General features: G+C 34.0%; 1 protein-coding gene across 1 annotated transcript; it reads right to left on the bottom strand.

The window, feature by feature from the left end:
* Positions 1–994: 994 nt before the first annotated feature.
* LOTGIDRAFT_239083 (hypothetical protein) lies at positions 995–11,501 on the bottom strand (the record flags this gene model as incomplete). The annotated part of the gene is made up of 5 exons (XM_009052922.1): positions 995–2,337; positions 10,295–10,461; positions 10,882–10,992; positions 11,284–11,398; positions 11,460–11,501. 5 exons carry the CDS (start codon positions 11,499–11,501, stop codon positions 1,147–1,149), a joined length of 1,626 nt encoding a protein of 541 aa, XP_009051170.1. The 3' UTR covers positions 995–1,146.
* Between the last annotated feature and the right edge of the window lie 1,722 nt (positions 11,502–13,223).

Raw genomic sequence — 13,223 nt, forward strand, 5'->3', positions numbered from 1 at the left:
TCGATCATATTAAACTTATTCATGCATTTTTTGGAGAATGACATTTATTGATGCATGTACAATTTAACAAAATAACTGCAGACAGATAATAATTCAAATTTATTGTTATTTATTCATCGTGATATATACTTCTCTTGAGAATGCATGATATTATTGACTATAGAATGACGTGGCTGTTGTAGTTATCTCCCTTATCCATCAAAATATCAATCATGCTGTAATCAGAGCAGGCAAATTCTTGAAATTACAGATCTTTGTTGACATAGCAGCCACGTTGCCATACACATATTTTTGAAGTAGTTGCCCGAATGAGATCGTAAATCTATTTCTAGAGTAGTTTCAAATTGTGGCTTCTGTCTCGAAATACATTTGTTTAATATGATTGCGAACGATGTGATTTTCAAGTCGTGTGCATGACTAAACCTATAAGTAATGCAAAATGTTAATAGATTTCGGTTTTAGATTTCTCATGTCTCGTTATTTTCATCCAAAGTCCAATTTTTCATGCTAAGTTACAAATGTCGGAAGAGTATCTGTAGATCATTTGAGTTTTTTCTTGTGATTTAGTCAATATAGGCTCTTTGATGTTTTTTTTTTATCAAACCCAAGCACTAACAAACACATTAGCATTGATAGTTTCATAGGCAACTGATCACACATAAAGCCATGTTTTTGCTTCAGTTCAGGTTTCCATTTCCATTCATCCATAAGTCGTATTAAGGTAAAAGCTTATGATGTCACAACGCCCATATGATTGGAATATTATGCACGATATGAGCCTGGCATGGAGACGACTCTTTGACTTTTTTTACGAACTAAGTCAGTAAATTTTTGTTCGTTCTTTTTCATGTGAACAATTTGGAAATCTGATCTGGACAAAGAGCTACCTCGAGAGATTGATAGACGATGTTCATGGTCCAGGGAGAAAATACAGCGTCCATTGTAAATTAGAAATTGGTTTTTTCTTGGAGAGTCAAGATAGTTAATAGTGTTTGTTTGTTATTGTATGTTATTATATGACAGTTACCAAATACAAAACTATATCTCTTTTAAAACAATAGAAATCACAATAACAAGATTATTTTAGATAACAAAGTAAAAATAATATGGATTTCGTATAGCACATTGTTAGTTATAAATCAGAATTTAGTAGCGTGCAACGCCAGCAAAGAACATTTTAGCTGCCCTCCAACCATTACTACTTCCTCCCCAACCCATGTGTAGGTACATGTCTCTCTCTGTTATATTCTTGCATTTTGTCTTGCCCCAGAAGTTCTTCTTGCATTCCCGTTTTTGTCGAATCCTGTATTTAGTAGCAACAGGGTAGTGTTGTGAAAATATGCCACTAACTCTAATACCAACAACAACTGGCCATTTTGAACGTAGGTAGCTCAAAGCTGAATCTCGAATGCCGTCATTATATGTTCCAACTAGACTAACAAGGCCCTTAGAATGAACAATTACAGAAGGACTACCCGACGTTTGGTGCGATTTGAAGTAACTTTCAAACCTTTTCATGTTGCCTTGCGTAGTTGCTCCTTGCCCGCTCAAACAGAATGTTTTCAACTCGTCATTTAGGTATTCGGTTAGCTTTTTTACTGTGCTTGTAGTATAAGATGGCGCCTTACAACTGGAAGATCCAGAAGTGGCATCAGAGCTACATCTGTACAGCGATTGACTTCCGGTACCATATGTTCCACTCTTAGTGTGAGACCGTCGATCATAATAACCTAAAATCATAGCCCAGGCCACTGGTCCGCAACCAACTGCGCAACATTTTACTTTGTTTCTGTTAAAGAACCACCCTTTCTTACAGCCGTGGTCGTGTTGGTTATAGTCGGGAAAGAGATATTCATCATTGATTGAATATTCTGTCCAAGATGTGGTTTGACGTTTATGTCTCTGCTTTGAATCGATCATCAACTTTCGTCCGTATTTTTCACCTTGGTCCTGTCCGACGATTTCAAAATAATGAACGGTCCTGACATTCTCTGGTACATATATCTCAAGGAAAGCTTGTCCATACTTGGTTTTATCAAGCTTAGAAGAATCTACCAGTTTATCATCATCTGGGTGACAAATCTTCAGGAGATCACATAACTTTGTGTGACTTTCTTCTGAGGTAACTTCTCCATCATTCATAGATTTGATACCGATTTGATGGTTGTCGCCAACGACGATTTTATGACTATCTTCGATAACATGATAATACGAAGCCTGTTGATGCTTGTTAAAAATCGACTTTTCCCATATTCCTTCTCGGATTACGTCTTGTCTTTGGTTTTCCCACAGTTTTTTGAGTGTACTGTAGTCGTCTTTGCTATAGTGGACGCTATTCTGGAAAAGAAAATAGAAACATTCTAGTGTGCCTATAATCTTAGTGACAAGATCTCTGAAGAGAAATTAATAACTGAATTAATAATCACTTTGTGTCCTTATATGCATAATGTTTGACAGCAAAGAAAACTAGAGCCACACGTGGCACAGAGTGGGACTTTGCAAATGTAGTGTATTGCAAAAGACCCGGAAAAAATCAACCTTCCACGATAATTAGATCATGTGCAAGAACAGTCTAAAGTTGAGAAATTTTCATTTTTTAGAAGATTCTAATACCGGAAGTAGACGTCAGACCTCACAAATGAAAGTATCAGCAGATAGCCAAGGTCAATGACCTTTGATCTTGTAAAGGAGAAGGTCTAAAAGGTCAAGATCAAGAGATATACGTCATCAAAATTTCTAATTGCACAAGACTATAAAACCGGAAGTTGACATAGGACAGCAAATATAAAAGTATAAATTGATAGCCAATGCCAATGACGTTTGATCCTACAAAGGTCAAGGTCAACAAAGGTCAAGGTTAAAAATTGAAAATTTTGAATTTTCAAAACCTGTTCCTTTTTTTGAACTATGAAGCGGAAACAACCGAACTTCTAAGACAAAGTGGCTCAAAACATGAGGTAATTGTATGCAAAGTTCCATTTTGAACAAATGTATACTTTGCGAGTTATGCCCTTGGCCAAAAATGTCAATAATGAGTAATTTAACCCGGATGTGCCACGCCTACCTCAATTTTTTTTGCATAGGTTAATTGATATTCAAAATGTTATGTAGTGTTCCAAATTTCAAGCTTCTACATCATATCGGTCAAAAGATATAGGTCAACAAAAGTCAGCAAAAGGTCAAAGTCGAAAAATGAAAATATCCAAATGTAAAAAAGCCGTTCCTTTTTTGGAACTATAAAGCTGAAACAACTGAGCTGTTAACAGAAACTGGCCAAATGAATGAGGTAATTGTGTACAAAGGCCTTTTTTGAACAAACGCATCCTATGCGAGTTATGGCCCTGTCTCTAAATGTAAACAATTAGTAATTCAACCCGGATGTGCCACGCCCACATAAGTTTTTTTTGTCATAGGTGAATTCATATTCAAAGTGTCTAGTTATATTGCAAATATCAAATAGATCATTAGATATACATACACCAAGCTCAAAAAGTCGCAAATATTGTAAAAAAAACTCAAATTTTAAAAAATCACGAATTTCAATTTTGCTTTAAAAAAACGATTGTTATATATCTATGTAAAGTACACGAGAAGCACATTAGGAAACCGAAAAAATTTACTCTCTAGGTTAATTAGGTCACGTGCTAGAGCAGTCCAAATTTGCGAATTTGGCTTTTTACGGATAGCCATAAAACCGGAAGTACATGTCGGAGGTCAAAGGTCAAAGTATCAAATGATAGCCAAGGTCAATGACCTTTGACCCTATGAAGGTCAAGGTCATCAAAGGTCAAGGTCACAATAAATAAGCTTTCAAACTTTGAAAAAATTCAATAGGAAGTTGCAAAAATTCAAAAGCGAAATTCAAAAATCGGCTCCCAATGTTTTGTAGACTTTTAACAGCAGATTACATCGACACCAAAATTACGCAGATTTAGTTTATTCCTAAGGACTTATTTCGAATTTAAGAAAAGTTGGAAATAAAAATGGCGGCCAAAGTATCACTTCCGGTCGGAATTTTATTTTAAAATCGGCCAAAGATTTTAATTTTATATCGATCAACGAAATTCTGTTCATTTTGATAAATTTCACCGGAAGTTATTCGACAAATTCGATTTTGGACTTCAAGTGACTCAAACTTCGAAACCGGAAATGACGTAAAAAATCTGACTGTATCATATCATTTACTTAAGTGATGTCTATTTGCATTTTAAATTTCAGATCAATCGATGCAAAAACAAAAAAGTAGCAAAAAAATTTAAAAATTTGATCGCAAAAAGTTTGCGATAAAGTTTCGAATTTCGAAATTTTTCAAGTGCTATCTAGTCGACATTAGCCACCGGATGTTACAATTGAAAACCCCGGGCAATTCGACGGATAAATGCGCCTTCAAGAGCCAATTTTCGAGTTTTGCACATGTTAAACTGTAGCACTTCCGGTTGCGCAAAAATGTTTCAATTTATATTTATGCACAACGTTGCCATTATCTAAGGTTCAGGAAGTTGAATGATTGCTGCAACTACTGCAGTCTAAGCTCAGGAAGGTGTGTTAAAATCGAAAAAAAAACTAGAGCCACACGTGGCACAGAGTGGGACTTTGCAAATGTAGCAAAATGCAAAAGACTCTGAAAAAATCAACCTTCTACGATAATTACATCACGCGCAAGAGCAGTCTAAAGTTGAGAAGAATTGTTTGGAAGATTGTTATAACGGAAGTAGACAGACCTCACAAATGAAAGTATCAGAAGATAGCCAAGGTCAATGACATTTGACATTGAAAGGGAGACGGTCAACAAAGGTCAAGGTTACGAGATACAAGTCATCAAAATTTTTAATTATATACGGCTATAAAACCGGAAGTTGAGATAGGACAGCAAATATAAAAATATAAATAGATAGCCAATGTGAATGAACTTTGATCCTACAAAAATCAGGGTCAAAAAAGGTCAAGGTCAAAAATTGAAAATTTTGAATTTTCAAAACCTGTTCCTTTTTTTGAACTATAAAGCTGAAACAATCGAACTTCTAAGACAACGTGGCTTAACGAATGAAGTAATTGTATGCAAAGTTCCATTTTGAACAAATGTATACGTTGCGAGTTATCTCCCTTGCCAAAATTGTCAATAATGAATAATTTAACCCGGATGTGCTACGCCCACTTCAATTTCTTTTGCATAGGTTAATTGATATTCTGAATGTTATGTTGTGTTCCAAATTTAAAGCTTCTACATCATACAGGTCAAAAGATATAGGTCAACAAGAGTCAATAAAGGTCAAAATAGAAAATTGAAAATATGGAAATTTCAAAACCCGTTCCTTTTTTGGAACTATAAAGCTGAAACAATTGACCTATTAACACAAACTGGCCAAAATCATGAGGTAATTGTGTGCAAAGTTCCTTTTTGAACAAATGTATCCTATGCGAGTTATGCCCCTTTCTCAAAATGTAAACAATTAGTAATTCAACCCGGATAGGCTACGCCCACCTCAACTTTTTTGTCATAGGTTAATTCATATTCAAATTGTTTTGTTGTTTTCCAAGTTTCAATTTTCTACATAAAATAGGTCATAAGATATATACACACCAAGCTCAAAGAAACAGAAATATTGTACAAAAAACCTCAAATTTGAAAAATTCACGAATTTCAATTTTGCTTTAAAAAACGATTGTTATAAATCATTTGAAAGGGCATGAAAAGCACATTAAGAATCCGAAAAAATTAACCCTCTCGGTTAATTAGGTCACGTGCTAGAGCAGTCCAAAGTTGCGAATTTGGCTGTTTTCGGACAGCTATAAAATCATTTGACACCAAAATCATTTAAATCGGATGAGCCATTATGTCTGAATAAAAATCGAATCATTTCAGAAAAATCAAAATGGCGGCCAAAGTTTCACGTCTCTTCCGAATTTTTTTTTCTTCGTTTTTTTGTCATAACTTTGTCTACCTATCAGCATAAAAATTTTTGTCCTATACAAATTACACCGGAAGATATTCAACCGGAAGTGAACATCGTTTTCCTGTTTAAACCGGAATTGAAATTGAAAATTTGACTGTACCATTTTGTTTACATTCTTTAACTGTCTTTGCTCATTTTTTTTCAGATTAATCAGACAAAAAGCAAAAAAAAATGAAATAAATGCAAAATTTGGCAAAAAAAATGTCTGCGACAAATTTTCGAATTTTGAAATTTTGAAACTGCTATTCTTTCAGATTTTAACAGTAGATTCCAAAACTGCAAACCCAAAGAAAATCGACCAAAAAATACGACTTCTAGAGCCGATAATCTATTCTTGCACATATTGAACTGTGGCACTTCCGGTTTTGCAAAAAAGATCCAAAATATATTTATGCACATCGTCGCCTATATCTAAGGTTCGTGAATGTTGAATGGTTGCTGCAACTATTGTAGTCTAAGCTCAGGAAGGTGTGTAAAAATCGAAAAAAAAAAACTAGAACTGTTCTAATAACAGTACTGATGCAGGGCGGGCTACGACATTCAGGTACATACGAAGATGGTCTATTGCAATTACTTTATGTAAATACCTTTCTGCATCTCTAAAAGCAAATATCCAAAAGTGCCTGAAGTTTAAAGTATATTTACTAGGAATAAAAGAATATTTGTCAATTAATAAAGAATAAGTTTGATGAAATCCGGATAAGAAATAAGAAAGTTGGTAATGTGCATGCGCTCAACAAAAATTCGATAATTCCATTAAATTTAGAGTTTGATTATACACATACATACCAAGTTTGATGAAAATCGGATAATAAATAAGAAAGTTTGCAATGCGCATGCGCACTACGCAAATTCGATAATTCCATCAAATTTAGAATTTCTTTATACACATAAATACCAAGTTTGATGAAAATCGGATAATAAATAAGACAGTTGGCAATGCGCATGCGCACTTCGCAAATTCGATAATTCCATCAAATTTAGAATTTGTTTATACACATACATACCAAGTTTGGTGAAAATCGGATAAGAAATAAGAAAGTTGGTAATGCGCATGAGCACTACTCAAATTCGATAATTCCATCAAATTTAGAATTTGATTATACACATACATACCAAGTTTGATGAAAATCGGATAATAAATAAGAAAGTTGGCAATGCGCATGCGCACTACGCAAATTCGATATTTCTATCAAATTTAGAATTTGTTTATACACATACATACCAAGTTTGATGAAAATCGGATAAGAAATGAGAAAGTTGGTAAATTAAGTGGAGGTATACCTTCAATATGCTGCCGTGAGCTTAAACTAAAATATGACATGATTCAATCCACCTGAGAGCTTAACTTTATACCATAACTGGACAAAGATAATTTTTAAGAAATATAAAAGGCAGGGTATCTTTAAAACAACTTAAAATTTGATTTCTGTTGGGGTTGACAGCCAGGTTAATCTAATTAGCCGATTTATCTAATAATAACCCATGTTAAGTGTATGGAGTTTTGAATTTGCATGTAAGGTATGCATGTTATATATTTATGGAAAGCTGAGAATCTCTACATTACAAAATCGAAAGAATTATTGCCATATCTCTATTAGGGACCGAGATAGAGCACTTTAAAGGCTCAAAATGGTCCATATTTAGACCCCTGTAAAATCGGAAATAGGTATCTGACCCCAATGGTCAAAAGGTCATCAGATAGACAAGGTCACAAATTATCATCACAGTAAATATGAAGGTCATCAAAGGTCAAGGTCATGAGATATACGCCTTCAAACTTTGAAAAAAACAATCCGGTCGTACAAAAAAGGCAAAACCGAAAATCAAAATTATGCTGCCTAAGGATTGTAGACAGACATTAAACGTATCGTTTGACACAAATGTTATGCAAATCGGATGAAAAATGGCCTCTGAATAGCAATTTCTGCAAAATGAGGCAAACCAAAATGGCGGCCAACATGTTACTTCCGGTGCGGATTTTTTTAGTTTAATAAGTTTGTATTAAGGCTGGTAACATAATGCATATGTTATTTTTGACATAACTCAATTCCTCCGGAAGTGATACCACCGGAAGTACTAACATCGAAACCGGAAGTGATCAAAAAAATTTGAATGTGTACTTTTACGTCTCTATGCTGGCGGTCTACACCACGTAAGTTTCAAGTCAATCCGTCCGACAACAACCGAAATAGTATTTTTCGATTAATTTCGGCAAAAAAAAGTATGCAACGAATTTTCGAAAATCGAAAATTTTCAACTGCTATCATTTGTCCTTTGTTACAAGAAATACGATGCAGAAAACCCGATCAAAATCGGTTGATAAACACGCCCTCTAGAGTCCATTTTCCGTTTGTTGCAATTTTGCATAATGTTGCTCAGAAAATTTTCGTTTTACATTTAAACTGTGATTAGCCACGAGTTATAAAACGCCATGAAGTCCGTTTTCCCGTACCTGTTGCCGTTGCCGAGAAAACCGGCCTGCCGTAGACGAAAAAAAAAACTAGAACTGTACTAATAACAGTACTGATGCAGGGCGTGTTACGACATTCGGGTACATACGAAGTTGGTCTATTGCAATTACATGGATGTAGGTACTTTTCTGCATCTCTAAATGCAAATATCCCAAAGAGCCTGGAGTTGACGAACTTTCTGATAGAAATTGGGGAGAATGGTACTTTAACGGACATGTCAAACTCAGGAATTTTATCTATACTGACATCTCATTAACCAACTTAAATTTGATACCACAATGTTAAACGAATGTAATTTTTAAATATGCATGTTACATAGACATGTTGTATATCACTGGAAAGCTCAGAATCTCAGCATTATGAATTCGATAGAATTATTGCCATATCACTATTAGGCTACGAGATACAGCACTGCAAAGGCTCAAAATGGACCATTTTTAAACTCCTATAAAATCGAAAATGGTTGTCTGACCCCAAAGGTCAAAAGGTCATCAGATATTCAAGGTCATAATTTATCAACATAGTAAATATGAAGGTCACCAAAGGTCAAGGTCATGAGATATAAGCCTTCAAACTTTGAAAAAAAATATCCTGTCGTACAAAAAAGGCAAAACCGAAAATCAAAATTCTGTCCTCAACAAGTTTTAGATAAACGTTAATTCTATCATTTAACACCAAAATTGTTCAAATCGGATAATAAATAGCTCCAAAATAGCAAGTTTTGCATATTAAGGCAAACCAATATGGCGACCTATATGTTACTTGCGGTACGAATTTTTTTAGTTGTAACACTTTGTATTAGTAACACTAAGCTTATGCATATGTCATTTCTGACATAACTCAATTTCACCGGAAGTGATGCCACCGGAAGTACTGATATCGAAACCGGAAGTGATGAACATTTTTTGACTATGCAGAATTATTTGCCCATACCGACGGTCTACTTCATAAAAATTTCAAATCGATCCGTCAAAAAGCAACTGAAATAGCATTTTTCGATTAATTTCGACAAAAAAAAAGGTATCGAACGAATTTTGGAAAATCGAATATTTTCAACTGCTATCATATGTCCTTTCTACTAAGAATTATAATAAAGGAAACCCGAGAAAAATCGAACGATAAATACGCCCTCTACAGTCCATTTCCGGTTTTTTGCTATCTCACTTCCGGTTGCGCAGAACATTTTCGTTTTACATTTAATACGTGAATAGCCACGAGTTAGAAAACGTCATGAAGTCCGTTTTGTCGTACCTATTTCTGGTTCCGAGAAATAAGCTCCCTAGCTGACGAAAAAAAAAAAATCAATACGAAAACAAAGCAGGGCGTTCGCTTACGAACGCCCTGCAAAAAAAAAAAAAAGAATTGACATTTCGATAACAAACTGGGACTTTGCTGATAGCAAAGTCCCACAAAAAGAATTGACATTTCGATAACAAACTGGGACTTTGCGGAAGCAAAGTCCCACAATAAACGTTTTTGAGTGGTATATCGATACACTGATAAAAATTTCAGAGTACTAAAGGGAAATAACAACAATATATCTACACATTTTATGATTACTAAATTCAGGCTGCGACTTGGTTCAGTTAAAGAGAAGCAGTGGCATTGCAACTAACGAGAGGACAACTGCCGAGGCTGAATTTAAAATTCTAGCTATTTTGTGGAGGCGTCATAGTCGCAATCCTCTCATGGAGAGTCTAAGAGGGTTCTTGATAAATCTTGAAAAATTGAATTCATTTTAGTGCATTCTGAATCATATTTTTCAATTTGTTGCAGTTATGAATACCTTATATGTTTTAACTTAGCTAATCTTTTAAAGGATCAGTGTCTGATCTACTATTAATGTGAGTAAAGAATTTAACATACCTTATGGAATATCATCTGTTCATGATCAGAATAACAAGCTATATCAATATCTGGTGTCGGGGTCATCATATAATATTTACTACATTTACTCTTCTTTAACAACGCCATTTTATCAACTTGATCTAACATTGATGGTGCACTACCTTGTATTACCAGTTTATAATCACCTACAAATAAACAGTTCAGATATCGATTTTTTATAAATAAAAAAAAGACTCGTGCATTGTTTTCTAAAGATTTGGTATGCCATAAAGTTAGTCCTCCAACAATTTACGGTTGGTATCTCTGTTCACCTTTCGGCTATTTGTATTGTTTTAGTAACAAAAAGCAAATTACGTCCAATATGATTTATTCTACACCAATACATGGGATGATAATTAACCCCCCAAAAAACAAGTAATGTTATCACGAACAGTCAAAGCTTTCGTCATTTCATACGGATCAGAAAGAAGGTGTACATCGTCAAAAGACCGATTGTTTTACATTTAAAGTGAAGTAATGAACATGGTCAAATCGGTAGCCAATTGAACACTTCTTCAATAAAAACAATACCCCTTTGTTGCTTTGCTCTAATTCAATCATCTTACCTGTTTCGGAACTGGATGATAGAATAACATATTCATCAGTATTAATCTCTATATACCAATATGCTACATAATCGTCTCTTAAATCGTGTCTATAAATTGGTTTTGGTGTACCTTAAAAGCAACAGAATAAAAGTATATTTATTCCGAGGTAGAAATTGGCTTTAATTTCAAGTGTGTTTCAATTGATTTAATGAATATTTTTTTAATTGGTTTCGGTATTCCTAAAATCAATGGCATTTAAGTATATTGTAGTATCAATCCGATGGAATTTAAGGTAAAAGTTGGTTTGAAATGCAGGTGCATTACAATTGATTAATGAAAAAAACTATAAATCTATATATATATCGTAAATATAAAAAAAATAGTAAAGCAAATGAAATTTTCTGTATTCACAGATCTTACCTCTTACAGATTGAATATCAAACTGATCAGACAGTTCTAATAAAGTTGTTTTAACTTGCCATGGTAATATACTCTGCCATTCACCAAATACCAAAAAACAACAACACATCACAATCTAAAAGTATGAACATTAGTTTTTGTCCATATAATCTAACGCAACTTGCTCTAATACATACCTGTTTTATATTTATATTAGCAGAACCCGTGTTCTCTTTCATCTGAAAGTAAACCTAAGAAAATTAACATGTTATCACCTATCTTTGACTTAATATTTTTTCTGAATCCGTCGATACATCAAATACAATTTTCTGGTGGATTTTACAAAGATCGTCCTTTTTATAGATTGTTCATATCTTCCCTGTTAACCTATATACAAATATAATAGACAGTAGACAACCAATAGCATTTGTTGAGATATTTTATTGGTTGTTTGCTCCCTTAAATACATCCGTGTACACGTAGAGTTAAAAAAAAATACCCTCTTGAAGGGATGCAGTGGTATAAATCTTTATTTGAAGTGCTAATATCTGTCAATTAAGATACCTGCGACACTTCACAGATTAAAAATCATGAGACGGAGTCGTCTATTTATAAATTGTTATGGGAGGTAATTTTTATTGTCAATTTTGATCTTAGTGCAAATGATTAAAAGTGTTCCAGGATAATTGAAATTTTCACATTACCAATTTAATTGGTATAATTATTACACACCAATAGGGCGAAGCTCTTCTGGAAAGTGGGCAGGGCACAGAGGTTTTTGTAACATATAAGCTGAAATATACAAACAGTCCATTGAATTTGAGCTCCATTAATATTAACATTGCGGTGGCCAGTGAAATATATTTTAGTCTTCATATGTAAGAGGTCATGTCCCTAAACAGGATAAGACTACTATAATAGCCCTGTGTTATACACTCTGAATGACGTCAAAATCAGTGAAACAGAACATTGAACTAGATTTGGTGTGTGTGGTCAAGTTAATCTGCTAACATGATCCGGGTCGTCATGTTTGTATTTGATTTTTAAAGGTGTCATATATGGTGTATTAAACAACAATAAATATTCAACCGTAAAACAACAACTAAATCATATCTTGGATAGTCAAATTCGTCATGTACATAATTAAAATATAAATCCGTTAAAATACAGCCATTTAATTTCTAATCTACTACAATTATCCGTGATATCAAATGTTTCTCAGAATTAAAGACATGGGACGGTGTATTTTAAATCCTAAAATCCGACTTGGATCGTAAGTCAGGAGAGATAAAGGTAATTTTAAATACGAAAATCTGCTCAAGCAAAACAATTCCGTAAACCAAATATCTCGTCCAAAGCAAGACAAAACTCGGAAGAACAATTGTATAGTAGTGGACTCCTCAAGCGAGAAGTACAATCAGGTAAGTACAATAAGTAAGCATGGTCTGTTTCGCGCTGGCACTATTATATAGGTGAAAATCACGAGTTACAGTTTATACTACTACAGTTTTCACCTTGTATTGAAGAAGAAAACCTGCCAAAATCAGGATTTTACCCATAAAAAACTCTTTCATGAAACTCTGTAATAAACAGAATCTATTGTTTACATTTTCTCGCTCATCCGAGTCTATTGGCGACAAAAATGAACAATAGGTCTCTTGCATTTAAGCCTGTCAAGTATAAAGTCTGTGTTGGACTGTTGGAGACACAACTGAATGTAATAAATAGGTTGAGTATCTTTGTCACATTATTTTTATTATTACCATCATATTAAAAGCTACATTTAAAGATATATTTCATTTTACTATCGGTTTTGGGTGTTATACTAGATACTCTGCTATAGAAGCACTGGCCTAGGTCACAGGTTATCGATTTAACTATGTATTAATTTCAGTATTGGAGCCTGTGGCTTGATATAATTTCCATCATACTTTCTGTATGTGCATATATGTAATATCAAG

The sequence above is a fragment of the Lottia gigantea genome, assembly GCF_000327385.1.
Source record: "Lottia gigantea unplaced genomic scaffold LOTGIsca_191, whole genome shotgun sequence".
NCBI lineage: Eukaryota > Metazoa > Mollusca > Gastropoda > Lottiidae > Lottia > Lottia gigantea.